Genomic DNA, 17,482 nt, shown 5'->3' on the forward strand with positions numbered 1-17,482 from the left:
ATCCGGTGCACGGGGGTACGTCGCGAAAGTTTGTGAGTTCGTTCGTTAGCTTCATTTTCTTTCATTAGTTCCAAGTTGTATAAATGTGTCTTTGATACCGAATGCTGCCAGTAGGGATACCAATTATTGTACAATATTTGTACTGATCTATGTAATCGGTGTGTGGGAGATAGCTGTGGCGTTATGTATGCTTTGCTGCACATTTGTAAAGATTCATGTAAGCGCTGCGTTGGAGATATGTGTTTCGCAGTTAGGGAACGAAACAACTATTTCTTTACGCAGGCCCATGGTCAAGTAGAGTCGTAACTCGACATTCTGCCAATGGGTTGAATGTCGAGATCGATGTATAAAGATAAATAACCCATGGGCGGGTCTCTTGCGTAGTCACCTCCTCGTGGTGAGACCTGGTAATTGGCATCGTTTTCCAAAAAATTAATCCGTTGATTAATCTTTGGAGAACGATACCAAGCTAAGAACTACGCACCAGTCCGGTTTGGATCTCCAAATGCCGCGAACAGAATTTTGGATGATCCAGACTGGGCTGCACCGTGGGACACCGTTGGACACCGTTGGACGACGTTGGACACCGTGGGACACCGTGGGACACCGTTGGACAACGTGGGACAGCGTAGGACAACGTGGGAGAACGTGGGACAACGTGGGACACCGTTGGACACCGTGGGATATGTCTTGTCTCTCAAATCCATTCTGAGCCCATTCTGTATAATGGTACTTATCTGACTTGGAATCTAGTATAAAAATCGATTCTTTTTTTGCATTGAATCTTGTGGTTATTTTGTGCACGAGAGTGCGTTGCGTAAGTCCATTGATTCTTTGGAAAGATCGCGAACGAACGTGTTCGCGCCGCGATTTTTCTTTCATTGTCTGTTTGTTCGGGCTTCTTCTTAGTTTCCCATTTTTAAGAGAAAATTATTGCGGTCATGTTAGAGTTTATAACTTTTTGATATATTCAAAAGTTTTGAGCCGCGAAAATAGAACGTTAAACAGTTTAGAACAATGACTCGAATGTCCCTTTTTCAGAACACGAAATTGTGTATGCAGTGTCAATAGGTTCGGTTAAATAAATTATTGTTTTATTTCCGATATATGAGATCATTCTCTTATTTCAAACGAATTTTTAATAAGTTATTTTATTGTTCCAAATTGAGTTATATCTCAATAATTCACTTATGGAATTCAATTTTTTTTGTTGTATTATGTGTATTTGCTTCAGTTAACGTCATAAACTTGCAACATGGTAACAGTTAGATTCAAATACCTCGAAACAAGCATTCTTTAAACATATTTAGTGGCGAACTTTTGAATTCTTGCAAATAATTTCCAATATTTATATCAGGCGACTATAGTGTATTAGTGCAATGTATATTTCGTATTCTAATAACGAAAATTCACAGTATATATTCTAATTGCGAACAGTATAATTCTTGAAATCGATTGCATTGCATTCACGGTATTCGTAAGCATTTGTTTGCTATCGAGATATATCTCACAATTTTCAACTTATAGTTTCATACTTGTTCTAGTTTCTTAATAATAATTTTTAAGTGTAAAGAAATAGCAGTATTTTCTAAATAAACGTTCCATAGGAAAAAGGAGAAATTTGTCGAAACAACGTTTCGCTTCTTTTCCACCCCCCCACCCCCGCCCCTAAACTGCTTTATTTTCAGGAAATATTTGTGACCGCGCGCAATGCGGTTGTAGAGTCAGTGTTTGCCACGCAATAGTTTCTTTTCAATATTTTAAAATTACGATAGTTTTGATCAAATTCGATCGAATAATCACACGCGAAAATAATAAAATTTTATCAATCAAATTTGTACGCGATATTAGAGTTATTGTTCGCCGATCATAATTTAAGCGGTCGCGGTAACGTAGTCTTTTATTTTTCTTTTTTTATATATTTATTTTTTTGAATATTCGTTTCCGGTATTAGAGTCAGTGCCTCGCTCAAGAGGATAAAGCCTCTCCAGGAGCTCAAGAATGTAAGTAGTTTTATATATTGTATTTCAATTTGTTCTATTTAGTATATTTTGTTTGAAATGTCGTTAATTACAAAATAAAAATGATGGATGATTTAGAAAGCTGTAAATGTCCTTTTTAATTGAAATAAAGTCTTGAAGTCTTAACATTAAAGTACAATAAAACTGTCTGATACTCATAAAAAATCACTGAATATTTGTTCTCAAATTTTTATATTAGATTTCCAATTTACATATTTATTAGAATTTAGTCTTTATTATTGCTAAAGTTTCAAGTTTGTTATTATATATTAACGATATTAATGATATCTTATGTTTTGTTATAGATATATCACTGCTTCAACTCCTTCGTCTTCTTTGGGAATGTTTTAACAGTGGCTAAAAAGCCAAAAATGTAATTATCTTTACACATTGTACTTCAATTATGTATATTCTGTATATTTTTCTTTGATCACCATCAATTAAGAAATACAATTTGATTGAAAATTTAGGAGATTAGCATTTTCTGAGGTTATTCTTTCATTAAAATAAAATAATTATTAAAATCTTAATACCGAATTATGAAACAAATGACTAACATATTTCAGAAATCTTTAGATTCTTAATTCTTAGATTTTAAACTTTCATATTAGAGTTTCAGTTTTTACACTTACCAAAGTTTATTAGAATTTCAATCTTTATTATTACCAAAGTTAATAAAGTTAATAAACTTTCATTTTTCATTATCTCCAACTTTTTAAATAATCAGCAATCACTCATCGTGTTTTGTTCTGTAACAGATTTTTCGCAATCTCCATTTCCACCACTGGACTCTACACAGTTCCTGATGATATTCGCTGGGGTGGCGCAGCATCCACGATACGTCCTTTGTTTCTCCGCTTCGAACGGTGAGTCGCATGCATTTCTGTTCCTCCGGTCACTCAATCATGTCGTAGGATGAAAGGTCCGAATCGGCACGGGTGATCGGTTGTATTACGTAGAATTTTTTTGCGAGCATAGTGACCGCGGGTATTTCTTATACCCGTGAGTAGTAACACTCATTTTTTGAAATTTATTAGTTTAGGATAGGTCTTCTCGCACATCGCGATTATAATAATTAGTTTTTCAATAATTAGGTTAAACATATACACTTGAGAATATATTCGTGTTAGTTATAAATATGCATGTTAATATTCCGTATGAATATTTGCAAATGGCAAATATCTACACGAATATATCTGTATGACACGAATATACTTGATCTTAAGCAATGAATTGATCGTGACAATCTTAAGTCACGTTCGTTTATTTCACTTTGGCTAGAACTTAAAATATGAGTTAAAATACATTTTTTCCGTACGAAAATGTGTGAAATTTTACGTGCAAGAAGACACTTCGCGACAGGCAGAATTTTTAATCAAAGCAATAATTTTGAACATTGCTTTTACATTTTCGAGTATTTGCTTTGATAAAGAGTTCGCCTGAGATTATTTCTTTCTTACTAATATATTTAGAGTCAATTATTCCATTTGATCGAGTCTCAGTCTTTTTCAATTAACGCTACCTTTTCTGCAATATTAAAATTTTCTTCCGATTTATTAAATTAATGAAGTAGAATTACTTAGTTAGTATTAAATTAATAAAATAGAGTTAATCAGAAAGAAGCAGCAAAGAACGTTAGTCCGTTAAATAAAAATTACACAAACTAATCATCTTTTTAGATCAGGATTTTCAGGTTTAACCCTTTCCGTGCCCATTGTCCGGATCTCATTCACGTGCCCAGGTGCTACTTGAATGGGAGAAAGACAGTGGGCACGATGACCTAGAATTAAGTAATGTAATAATTTCTCAGCGACTGACCATGTGTTAGTGTATCGTGCACGACGTATTTTCCACATTACGTGTGTGTGTTGTTAGGTCGTGGAATTGCGTCGCTTTTTCTCATTCCTTAAAACTTGAAATATTAAAAATATCGAGACATATATGGATTCAATTTACGTCTCGATACAATTAGAATTTCTGATAATATCATCCACGCGACTAAGTGTACTCATACTCTTAATATCGCTATCAATCGCAATTATAATTCCAAGTTTACTTATATCTATTTTAAAAATATAATTTTCTCAGACGTGTTTTATCACGTATTACGCAATGGTCACTAGCCTTCGTCAGTCGATTTCAGGAAAAAGGTACGTACCTTAGAGCATGCATGATATGTTAAGCTCGGGTGTCGGAGGCGTCCCGGGACGTCCTCTCTAGTGTAGGACCTTTGCGCCCGGGCGTTTGTGTGAGAACCGTGGAGCGAGTGTGTTGGTGTGCCTGTTTTGCCATTTTTAAATATAGCGCTAGGTAGGACAGGTAGCATACTTTCTGGTATGTCTGTTAATTATAAGTAGGTAGGACCGGGCAGGTTGGCACAGTCTCTGGTCGGGTAGGCGCGTTTTCGCGTGACCAACCTGTTTCTGGAAATTTATTTGAAAAATCGACGGTGAAACTGGCACGAGTAGAGCATGTTCTCGTCTCTGGTTTTGCCTTTCGATTTTTCGAATTTCGCGGTCGCGGTCGCGAATGGGCTCGAAACGAACGTTTATTGCTCGAGCACGCACGTGCGAGTGGGCAACGATCACTGCTGTGATCGTTGGTCAGTCCATGTGCACTTCAATCAGCTTCCGCGGTTTATATTTTTATTTTACCTTTATAAGTTTTTTTTTTGTTTGCGATTTAGAAGTCTCGAGCTTAGATTTAAGTTACAGCGGGCATTGCGCCCGAAGAAGGAAGAGGCTATAAGCCGAAGAGGCCCGACAAACTGTCACTCAAGAGGGCAACTACTAATGGCTCCCCATCCTCTGGGTCATCCGGAGCATGGGAAGACATTATCGTTACTACTTTGTCACTATGCTCGCTTTTAGTATTTGTAGTAGTAGTAGTAGTAGTAGTAGTAGTCTTTGTTTTTTTGGCCGATGTATATATCGGTCCATCGTCCCATTGGGCAAATCGCGATTTTTCTTATTAGTGTTGCGACAAATTGATTACGGGTTGTATTAGAGTTGCGAAATAATATCACGGCTTTTCATTAGTGTGGCGAGAAAATGATTATGGTTTGAATTAGAGTTGCGATAAAATGATAATCGCGTTTGCTTTAGAGTTGCGAATTACGATATCGCGATTGTCTTTTGCAATTTTTAGAATTTTTTCTGTTTTTCTGTTTAAGTAGCAATACTAGGATATTTAAAGTAGCTTTTTCAAATAGTAAATAGTAATTTTCATTAAATTCACTTTAAGAATTAGCGTTGCGACATTGTTCCATCGCGAGTTCTACTTATTTTTCCTGTTAGCGTTGCGATAATGAATGATCGCGTTTTGTTAAGTAGAGTTGCGTTCACAAACTGCCCAAACCCTCCGACTGCATTTGTCGGACACTGCTCCTGGATCACACGTACAGCCTAAAGAGCTGTACAAGTGTGATCGTTCATGGGCAACCTCCTAAATGGTTGCACTGCAATCTCTCGCTATTAGTGTTGCGTATTGCTTAAATACGAGTGCGTAGATTTATACTTATTAGCGTTGCGTATTAGATATCGGGAATTTTCAGATTTTTCTTTTTTTTTTTTTAATGGTAGATTAATTGATATTGCAAATATAACGAAGCACTCGTCGCGTTTGATTTTGAGAATTTTCTGCTTCATAAATATTAGTAGTAAATTAGCGTTGCGGAACAAGAATATTCAGTTCCACTCTCGGCGTGTTGATCGGGTTTATATAGAGTGGAAGACGATCGAATTTTAGTAGCCCTTCTGGCTACTGCTTTGTTTCTTTTTCAGCGCCCCTTATTAATGCGCCCCTTATTACTACGTTTATTACTGAAAATACTGCTATAAGACATATTCCTTTGTCAGCGTTAACGTGACCATGACTGCTAAAATACAGAACTTTATTACGAATGTATAATATATATATATATATTTACATGTATGAAATTGTGAGCGATTTCATGCGCAACAAAGTATTATAACGAAATATCTTAATGTTGCTAGGAAGGCTGGAAATATTTTTTAAAATTTAATTCATTGCAATTGGAATTAGTGCTGGTGATTGTTCGTTCTTAGAACCATAACTTTTAGAATTTATTCGACCGCGATATTTTTACTTCAATCTTTTAACAGTAATGTAGAATTTTATAAATATTCGAATTTCATTTGCATGAAACAAAAGTTTCGTCACGAAACAAAGACATCGTCACGTTTGTAGCAAAAATTCTGCAAAAAATGACTTATGCACATACCTTTCGGTTTATTATGTTGCAAATCACTATGTTGTTGTAGAAAATAACAGATACTGTTAAAAGTTAAAAGATAAAGCAAGTGATTGTATAATAACCGGGGTTTCTCTCATCTTAGTTATTCCAAATGAACTTTTCAATTTTTAATTCAGTTTAAATTCAGTTACTTAAAATTCTTGTTTCCAACGTAACCCTAGTTTCGATTAAAAGATACACATGATTCTCTATATTTGCTAAAATTTAATCAATAGTAATTTGATCTATTATTGACCATTATTAATAGTTTATTTTTCATAAAATGTTTCATAAAATGTTCTCGTTTTAAAGATGTCTCTTTCTTCCATATACCAAATCCAGTAAATGAGTTTGTTTCAGATTTATCAATTTACAGAAAATACGTTTCAGTTACATATATGAACATTTCACAGCATATTAAATATGTATGCTAGATGCCCAAATGATTTTACTTCCATCGTCTGATTGTTCAGGCTTCTTCCCGTTTTCCCATTTTTAAAAGAAGAATATTGCGGTCACGTTGGAGTATATAACTTTTCGATATCTTCATAAGCTTAGTACAACGAGTCGTATGTCTCTTTTGCAAAACTCTAAATTGTATATACAGTGTCAGTACTTTCATTTCCTTTCTGTGGTTCCAAGTTAGACATATGTATCATTGATACCGAATGTTGCCAGTACGGTTGCGAATTATTGTACAATGTTTGAACTGATCGATGTAATTGTTTTCGCAGATTAATCAGTTGATTAATTTTCAGAAAACAACTACATTGATAAGTACAAACATTGCACAATAATTCGATACCAAGCTCAGAATCACGCTAATACAGTCCATTTTGGATTACGAAAAGCCACGAAGAGAATTTTGGATAATCTAAACTGGACTGCAACGTGGGACGACATTGGACACCGTGGGACGACATTGGACACCGTGGGACGACATTGGACACCGTGGGACGACATTGGACACCGTAGGACGCCGTTGGACACCGTGGGACGCCGCTGCACACCGTGGGACTCCGCTGGAAACCGTAGAACACCGTTGGTCCAGTGTAGATCACCAAAAAACGCGAAAAGAATTTTGGATGATCTAGACTGGACTGCAACGTGGGACACCGTGGGATACCATTGGTTCAGTGTGGATCTCCAAATGCCGCGAAAAGAATTTTGGATGATCTACACTGGACTGCAACGTGGGACACCTTTGGTTCAGTGTGGATCTCCAAAAGCCGCGAAAAGAATTTTGGATGATCTACACTGGATTGCAACGTGGGACACCATTGGTTCAGTGTGGATCTCCAAATGCCGCGAAAAGAATTTTGGATGATCTACACTGGACTGCAACGTGGGACACCACTGGTTCAGTATGGATGTCCAAAAGCCGCGAAAAGAATTTTGGATGATCTACACTGGACTGCAACGTGGGACACCATTGGTTCAGTGTGGATCTCCAAATGCCGCGAAAAGAATTTTGGATGATCTACACTGGACTGCAACGTGGGACACCATTGGTTCAGTGTGGATCTCCAAATGCCACAAAAAGAATTTTGGATGATCTACACTGGACTGCAACGTGGGACATCGTTGGACACCGTTGGACACCGTTGGACACCGTTGGACACCGTTGGACATCGTTGGACGACGTTGGACACCGTTGGACATCGTTGGACACCGTTGGACATCGTTGGACACCGTTGGACACCGTTGGACACCGTTGGACATCGTTGGACACCGTTGGACGACGTTGGACATCGTTGGACACCGTTGGACGACGTTGGACATCGTTGGACGACGTTGGACACCGTTGGACACCGTTGGACACCGTTGGACACCGTTGGACATCGTTGGACGACGTTGGACACCGTTGGACACCGTTGGACGACGTTGGACATCGTTGGACACCGTTGGACGACGTTGGACATCGTTGGACACCGTTGGACACCGTTGGACATCGTTGGACATCGTTGGACACCGTTGGACATCGTTGGACACCGTTGGACACCGTTGGACACCGTTGGACACCGTTGGACATCGTTGGACGACGTTGGACACCGTTGGACATCGTTGGACACCGTTGGACACCGTTGGACACCGTTGGACACCGTTGGACACCGTTGGACATCGTTGGACACCGTTGGACGACGTTGGACATCGTTGGACACCGTTGGACGACGTTGGACATCGTTGGACACCGTTGGACACCGTTGGACATCGTTGGACATCGTTGGACACCGTTGGACACCGTTGGACATCGTTGGACACCGTTGGACGACGTTGGACATCGTTGGACACCGTTGGACGACGTTGGACATCGTTGGACACCGTTGGACACCGTTGGACATCGTTGGACATCGTTGGACACCGTTGGACACCGTTGGACATCGTTGGACACCGTTGGACACCGTTGGACACCGTTGGACATCGTTGGACATCGTTGGACACCGTTGGACATCGTTGGACATCGTTGGACATCGTTGGACATCGTTGGACATCGTTGGACATCGTTGGATATCGTTGGACACCGGGGGACACCGTAGAATGCGTGCGTTTTAGGCTTAATTAATCGTAAAGTAGATACCTATGTACAGTGCATTGTGAGCTCATTCTGTACAACGATACTTCTCCACCTTGGGACGAAAAAAGAATAATCTCGTCTCTCTCCAGTCGCTTACCACACTGGAGAAATTGTACTCGCGATTTGTCGGTTCGCGATCACTCAGTTCTTTCAAACTGTCGCGTGGCGTACTCGCTCGCGCGTATTCCGGGTGCGTGCGGGTCAACGTGCACTAGATAACACTTTGGATTCGTAAGATGGCACAAGAACATCTCACTCTTGATGACTGCTCGACGTTTGCATCGCGTCACGGGAGTTGTCGTCGCGCCGGTAATGATTATGATTCTCTTGGTGATTCAGTCGTCGATCTGCAGTCCTGTCCGATTGGTACTTCGTTACTCGGTCAGGGACCTGCAATTTCACGTCCTCCGTAATCCTGCTCGGTCCCGCGAGGGTGGACCCCACTGTTCAGTTGAGGCCATGCCTTCGTAATCCTGTTCAGCGGCCCCTCTCCGGGTTCCACTTGTTCAGTTGGAGTGTGTTAAGTTGCCGGCCAATGTGCTGGATCGACGGCTGGATCACCAGTGGATCACTAGCATCATCGGTCGGCGTCATCGACCGGGTCTCGTGTAAGTTTCGAACGGCGAAACAGGAATCGAGTTATGGTCAATACTTGGGCTTTCCGCTAATCCTTCGGGTTATCCGGTGCACGGGGGTACGTCGCGAAAGTTTGTGAGTTCGTTCGTTAGCTTCATTTTCTTTCATTAGTTCCAAGTTGTATAAATGTGTCTTTGATACCGAATGCTGCCAGTAGGGATACCAATTATTGTACAATATTTGTACTGATCTATGTAATCGGTGTGTGGGAGATAGCTGTGGCGTTATGTATGCTTTGCTGCACATTTGTAAAGATTCATGTAAGCGCTGCGTTGGAGATATGTGTTTCGCAGTTAGGGAACGAAACAACTATTTCTTTACGCAGGCCCATGGTCAAGTAGAGTCGTAACTCGACATTCTGCCAATGGGTTGAATGTCGAGATCGATGTATAAAGATAAATAACCCATGGGCGGGTCTCTTGCGTAGTCACCTCCTCGTGGTGAGACCTGGTAATTGGCATCGTTTTCCAAAAAATTAATCCGTTGATTAATCTTTGGAGAACGATACCAAGCTAAGAACTACGCACCAGTCCGGTTTGGATCTCCAAATGCCGCGAACAGAATTTTGGATGATCCAGACTGGGCTGCACCGTGGGACACCGTTGGACACCGTTGGACGACGTTGGACACCGTGGGACACCGTGGGACACCGTTGGACAACGTGGGACAGCGTAGGACAACGTGGGAGAACGTGGGACAACGTGGGACACCGTTGGACACCGTGGGATATGTCTTGTCTCTCAAATCCATTCTGAGCCCATTCTGTATAATGGTACTTATCTGACTTGGAATCTAGTATAAAAATCGATTCTTTTTTTGCATTGAATCTTGTGGTTATTTTGTGCACGAGAGTGCGTTGCGTAAGTCCATTGATTCTTTGGAAAGATCGCGAACGAACGAGTTCGCGCCGCGATTTTTCTTTCATTGTCTGTTTGTTCGGGCTTCTTCTTAGTTTCCCATTTTTAAGAGAAAATTATTGCGGTCATGTTAGAGTTTATAACTTTTTGATATATTCAAAAGTTTTGAGCCGCGAAAATAGAACGTTAAACAGTTTAGAACAATGACTCGAATGTCCCTTTTTCAGAACACGAAATTGTGTATGCAGTGTCAATAGGTTCGGTTAAATAAATTATTGTTTTATTTCCGATATATGAGATCATTCTCTTATTTCAAACGAATTTTTAATAAGTTATTTTATTGTTCCAAATTGAGTTATATCTCAATAATTCACTTATGGAATTCAATTTTTTTTGTTGTATTATGTGTATTTGCTTCAGTTAACGTCATAAACTTGCAACATGGTAACAGTTAGATTCAAATACCTCGAAACAAGCATTCTTTAAACATATTTAGTGGCGAACTTTTGAATTCTTGCAAATAATTTCCAATATTTATATCAGGCGACTATAGTGTATTAGTGCAATGTATATTTCGTATTCTAATAACGAAAATTCACAGTATATATTCTAATTGCGAACAGTATAATTCTTGAAATCGATTGCATTGCATTCACGGTATTCGTAAGCATTTGTTTGCTATCGAGATATATCTCACAATTTTCAACTTATAGTTTCATACTTGTTCTAGTTTCTTAATAATAATTTTTAAGTGTAAAGAAATAGCAGTATTTTCTAAATAAACGTTCCATAGGAAAAAGGAGAAATTTGTCGAAACAACGTTTCGCTTCTTTTCCACCCCCCCACCCCCGCCCCTAAACTGCTTTATTTTCAGGAAATATTTGTGACCGCGCGCAATGCGGTTGTAGAGTCAGTGTTTGCCACGCAATAGTTTCTTTTCAATATTTTAAAATTACGATAGTTTTGATCAAATTCGATCGAATAATCACACGCGAAAATAATAAAATTTTATCAATCAAATTTGTACGCGATATTAGAGTTATTGTTCGCCGATCATAATTTAAGCGGTCGCGGTAACGTAGTCTTTTATTTTTCTTTTTTTATATATTTATTTTTTTGAATATTCGTTTCCGGTATTAGAGTCAGTGCCTCGCTCAAGAGGATAAAGCCTCTCCAGGAGCTCAAGAATGTAAGTAGTTTTATATATTGTATTTCAATTTGTTCTATTTAGTATATTTTGTTTGAAATGTCGTTAATTACAAAATAAAAATGATGGATGATTTAGAAAGCTGTAAATGTCCTTTTTAATTGAAATAAAGTCTTGAAGTCTTAACATTAAAGTACAATAAAACTGTCTGATACTCATAAAAAATCACTGAATATTTGTTCTCAAATTTTTATATTAGATTTCCAATTTACATATTTATTAGAATTTAGTCTTTATTATTGCTAAAGTTTCAAGTTTGTTATTATATATTAACGATATTAATGATATCTTATGTTTTGTTATAGATATATCACTGCTTCAACTCCTTCGTCTTCTTTGGGAATGTTTTAACAGTGGCTAAAAAGCCAAAAATGTAATTATCTTTACACATTGTACTTCAATTATGTATATTCTGTATATTTTTCTTTGATCACCATCAATTAAGAAATACAATTTGATTGAAAATTTAGGAGATTAGCATTTTCTGAGGTTATTCTTTCATTAAAATAAAATAATTATTAAAATCTTAATACCGAATTATGAAACAAATGACTAACATATTTCAGAAATCTTTAGATTCTTAATTCTTAGATTTTAAACTTTCATATTAGAGTTTCAGTTTTTACACTTACCAAAGTTTATTAGAATTTCAATCTTTATTATTACCAAAGTTAATAAAGTTAATAAACTTTCATTTTTCATTATCTCCAACTTTTTAAATAATCAGCAATCACTCATCGTGTTTTGTTCTGTAACAGATTTTTCGCAATCTCCATTTCCACCACTGGACTCTACACAGTTCCTGATGATATTCGCTGGGGTGGCGCAGCATCCACGATACGTCCTTTGTTTCTCCGCTTCGAACGGTGAGTCGCATGCATTTCTGTTCCTCCGGTCACTCAATCATGTCGTAGGATGAAAGGTCCGAATCGGCACGGGTGATCGGTTGTATTACGTAGAATTTTTTTGCGAGCATAGTGACCGCGGGTATTTCTTATACCCGTGAGTAGTAACACTCATTTTTTGAAATTTATTAGTTTAGGATAGGTCTTCTCGCACATCGCGATTATAATAATTAGTTTTTCAATAATTAGGTTAAACATATACACTTGAGAATATATTCGTGTTAGTTATAAATATGCATGTTAATATTCCGTATGAATATTTGCAAATGGCAAATATCTACACGAATATATCTGTATGACACGAATATACTTGATCTTAAGCAATGAATTGATCGTGACAATCTTAAGTCACGTTCGTTTATTTCACTTTGGCTAGAACTTAAAATATGAGTTAAAATACATTTTTTCCGTACGAAAATGTGTGAAATTTTACGTGCAAGAAGACACTTCGCGACAGGCAGAATTTTTAATCAAAGCAATAATTTTGAACATTGCTTTTACATTTTCGAGTATTTGCTTTGATAAAGAGTTCGCCTGAGATTATTTCTTTCTTACTAATATATTTAGAGTCAATTATTCCATTTGATCGAGTCTCAGTCTTTTTCAATTAACGCTACCTTTTCTGCAATATTAAAATTTTCTTCCGATTTATTAAATTAATGAAGTAGAATTACTTAGTTAGTATTAAATTAATAAAATAGAGTTAATCAGAAAGAAGCAGCAAAGAACGTTAGTCCGTTAAATAAAAATTACACAAACTAATCATCTTTTTAGATCAGGATTTTCAGGTTTAACCCTTTCCGTGCCCATTGTCAGGATCTCATTCACGTGCCCAGGTGCTACTTGAATGGGAGAAAGACAGTGGGCACGATGACCTAGAATTAAGTAATGTAATAATTTCTCAGCGACTGACCATGTGTTAGTGTATCGTGCACGACGTATTTTCCACATTACGTGTGTGTGTTGTTAGGTCGTGGAATTGCGTCGCTTTTTCTCATTCCTTAAAACTTGAAATATTAAAAATATCGAGACATATATGGATTCAATTTACGTCTCGATACAATTAGAATTTCTGATAATATCATCCACGCGACTAAGTGTACTCATACTCTTAATATCGCTATCAATCGCAATTATAATTCCAAGTTTACTTATATCTATTTTAAAAATATAATTTTCTCAGACGTGTTTTATCACGTATTACGCAATGGTCACTAGCCTTCGTCAGTCGATTTCAGGAAAAAGGTACGTACCTTAGAGCATGCATGATATGTTAAGCTCGGGTGTCGGAGGCGTCCCGGGACGTCCTCTCTAGTGTAGGACCTTTGCGCCCGGGCGTTTGTGTGAGAACCGTGGAGCGAGTGTGTTGGTGTGCCTGTTTTGCCATTTTTAAATATAGCGCTAGGTAGGACAGGTAGCATACTTTCTGGTATGTCTGTTAATTATAAGTAGGTAGGACCGGGCAGGTTGGCACAGTCTCTGGTCGGGTAGGCGCGTTTTCGCGTGACCAACCTGTTTCTGGAAATTTATTTGAAAAATCGACGGTGAAACTGGCACGAGTAGAGCATGTTCTCGTCTCTGGTTTTGCCTTTCGATTTTTCGAATTTCGCGGTCGCGGTCGCGAATGGGCTCGAAACGAACGTTTATTGCTCGAGCACGCACGTGCGAGTGGGCAACGATCACTGCTGTGATCGTTGGTCAGTCCATGTGCACTTCAATCAGCTTCCGCGGTTTATATTTTTATTTTACCTTTATAAGTTTTTTTTTTGTTTGCGATTTAGAAGTCTCGAGCTTAGATTTAAGTTACAGCGGGCATTGCGCCCGAAGAAGGAAGAGGCTATAAGCCGAAGAGGCCCGACAAACTGTCACTCAAGAGGGCAACTACTAATGGCTCCCCATCCTCTGGGTCATCCGGAGCATGGGAAGACATTATCGTTACTACTTTGTCACTATGCTCGCTTTTAGTATTTGTAGTAGTAGTAGTAGTAGTAGTAGTAGTCTTTGTTTTTTTGGCCGATGTATATATCGGTCCATCGTCCCATTGGGCAAATCGCGATTTTTCTTATTAGTGTTGCGACAAATTGATTACGGGTTGTATTAGAGTTGCGAAATAATATCACGGCTTTTCATTAGTGTGGCGAGAAAATGATTATGGTTTGAATTAGAGTTGCGATAAAATGATAATCGCGTTTGCTTTAGAGTTGCGAATTACGATATCGCGATTGTCTTTTGCAATTTTTAGAATTTTTTCTGTTTTTCTGTTTAAGTAGCAATACTAGGATATTTAAAGTAGCTTTTTCAAATAGTAAATAGTAATTTTCATTAAATTCACTTTAAGAATTAGCGTTGCGACATTGTTCCATCGCGAGTTCTACTTATTTTTCCTGTTAGCGTTGCGATAATGAATGATCGCGTTTTGTTAAGTAGAGTTGCGTTCACAAACTGCCCAAACCCTCCGACTGCATTTGTCGGACACTGCTCCTGGATCACACGTACAGCCTAAAGAGCTGTACAAGTGTGATCGTTCATGGGCAACCTCCTAAATGGTTGCACTGCAATCTCTCGCTATTAGTGTTGCGTATTGCTTAAATACGAGTGCGTAGATTTATACTTATTAGCGTTGCGTATTAGATATCGGGAATTTTCAGATTTTTCTTTTTTTTTTTTTAATGGTAGATTAATTGATATTGCAAATATAACGAAGCACTCGTCGCGTTTGATTTTGAGAATTTTCTGCTTCATAAATATTAGTAGTAAATTAGCGTTGCGGAACAAGAATATTCAGTTCCACTCTCGGCGTGTTGATCGGGTTTATATAGAGTGGAAGACGATCGAATTTTAGTAGCCCTTCTGGCTACTGCTTTGTTTCTTTTTCAGCGCCCCTTATTAATGCGCCCCTTATTACTACGTTTATTACTGAAAATACTGCTATAAGACATATTCCTTTGTCAGCGTTAACGTGACCATGACTGCTAAAATACAGAACTTTATTACGAATGTATAATATATATATATATATTTACATGTATGAAATTGTGAGCGATTTCATGCGCAACAAAGTATTATAACGAAATATCTTAATGTTGCTAGGAAGGCTGGAAATATTTTTTAAAATTTAATTCATTGCAATTGGAATTAGTGCTGGTGATTGTTCGTTCTTAGAACCATAACTTTTAGAATTTATTCGACCGCGATATTTTTACTTCAATCTTTTAACAGTAATGTAGAATTTTATAAATATTCGAATTTCATTTGCATGAAACAAAAGTTTCGTCACGAAACAAAGACATCGTCACGTTTGTAGCAAAAATTCTGCAAAAAATGACTTATGCACATACCTTTCGGTTTATTATGTTGCAAATCACTATGTTGTTGTAGAAAATAACAGATACTGTTAAAAGTTAAAAGATAAAGCAAGTGATTGTATAATAACCGGGGTTTCTCTCATCTTAGTTATTCCAAATGAACTTTTCAATTTTTAATTCAGTTTAAATTCAGTTACTTAAAATTCTTGTTTCCAACGTAACCCTAGTTTCGATTAAAAGATACACATGATTCTCTATATTTGCTAAAATTTAATCAATAGTAATTTGATCTATTATTGACCATTATTAATAGTTTATTTTTCATAAAATGTTTCATAAAATGTTCTCGTTTTAAAGATGTCTCTTTCTTCCATATACCAAATCCAGTAAATGAGTTTGTTTCAGATTTATCAATTTACAGAAAATACGTTTCAGTTACATATATGAACATTTCACAGCATATTAAATATGTATGCTAGATGCCCAAATGATTTTACTTCCATCGTCTGATTGTTCAGGCTTCTTCCCGTTTTCCCATTTTTAAAAGAAGAATATTGCGGTCACGTTGGAGTATATAACTTTTCGATATCTTCATAAGCTTAGTACAACGAGTCGTATGTCTCTTTTGCAAAACTCTAAATTGTATATACAGTGTCAGTACTTTCATTTCCTTTCTGTGGTTCCAAGTTAGACATATGTATCATTGATACCGAATGTTGCCAGTACGGTTGCGAATTATTGTACAATGTTTGAACTGATCGATGTAATTGTTTTCGCAGATTAATCAGTTGATTAATTTTCAGAAAACAACTACATTGATAAGTACAAACATTGCACAATAATTCGATACCAAGCTCAGAATCACGCTAATACAGTCCATTTTGGATTACGAAAAGCCACGAAGAGAATTTTGGATAATCTAAACTGGACTGCAACGTGGGACGACATTGGACACCGTGGGACGACATTGGACACCGTGGGACGACATTGGACACCGTGGGACGACATTGGACACCGTAGGACGCCGTTGGACACCGTGGGACGCCGCTGCACACCGTGGGACTCTGCTGGAAACCGTAGAACACCGTTGGTCCAGTGTAGATCACCAAAAAACGCGAAAAGAATTTTGGATGATCTAGACTGGACTGCAACGTGGGACACCGTGGGATACCATTGGTTCAGTGTGGATCTCCAAATGCCGCGAAAAGAATTTTGGATGATCTACACTGGACTGCAACGTGGGACACCTTTGGTTCAGTGTGGATCTCCAAAAGCCGCGAAAAGAATTTTGGATGATCTACACTGGATTGCAACGTGGGACACCATTGGTTCAGTGTGGATCTCCAAATGCCGCGAAAAGAATTTTGGATGATCTACACTGGACTGCAACGTGGGACACCACTGGTTCAGTATGGATGTCCAAAAGCCGCGAAAAGAATTTTGGATGATCTACACTGGACTGCAACGTGGGACACCATTGGTTCAGTGTGGATCTCCAAATGCCGCGAAAAGAATTTTGGATGATCTACACTGGACTGCAACGTGGGACACCATTGGTTCAGTGTGGATCTCCAAATGCCACAAAAAGAATTTTGGATGATCTACACTGGACTGCAACGTGGGACATCGTTGGACACCGTTGGACACCGTTGGACACCGTTGGACACCGTTGGACATCGTTGGACGACGTTGGACACCGTTGGACATCGTTGGACACCGTT

The 17,482-nt window shown here is 38.2% G+C and overlaps 1 protein-coding gene across 10 annotated transcripts in view; it reads left to right on the forward strand.

Annotated features, from left to right (window-relative positions):
* The first annotated feature begins 358 nt into the window (after positions 1-358).
* The window catches only part of LOC126928007 (uncharacterized), a 61,295-nt gene continuing 44,171 nt past the window's right edge, over positions 359-17,482 (forward strand). For 3 of the 10 annotated variants that reach the window (XR_007716156.1, XR_007716165.1, XR_007716164.1), the window contains exon 1: positions 359-618. Coding sequence is in view for 1 of the 10 variants with exons in the window: in XM_050743961.1 (XP_050599918.1) it covers positions 7,807-7,979 (173 nt within the window). In the remaining 9 variants the exon portion in view is untranslated. Of the gene's footprint in view, positions 619-7,327; positions 7,530-7,674; positions 7,980-9,888; positions 10,149-16,857; positions 17,060-17,482 lie in introns of those variants that run through there. The other 7 variants (XR_007716155.1, XR_007716163.1, XR_007716161.1 and 4 more) reach the window with 5 other exon arrangements.

The sequence above is a fragment of the Bombus affinis genome, unplaced genomic scaffold, assembly GCF_024516045.1.
Source record: "Bombus affinis isolate iyBomAffi1 unplaced genomic scaffold, iyBomAffi1.2 ctg00000437.1, whole genome shotgun sequence".
NCBI classification, from domain to species: domain Eukaryota; kingdom Metazoa; phylum Arthropoda; class Insecta; order Hymenoptera; family Apidae; genus Bombus; species Bombus affinis.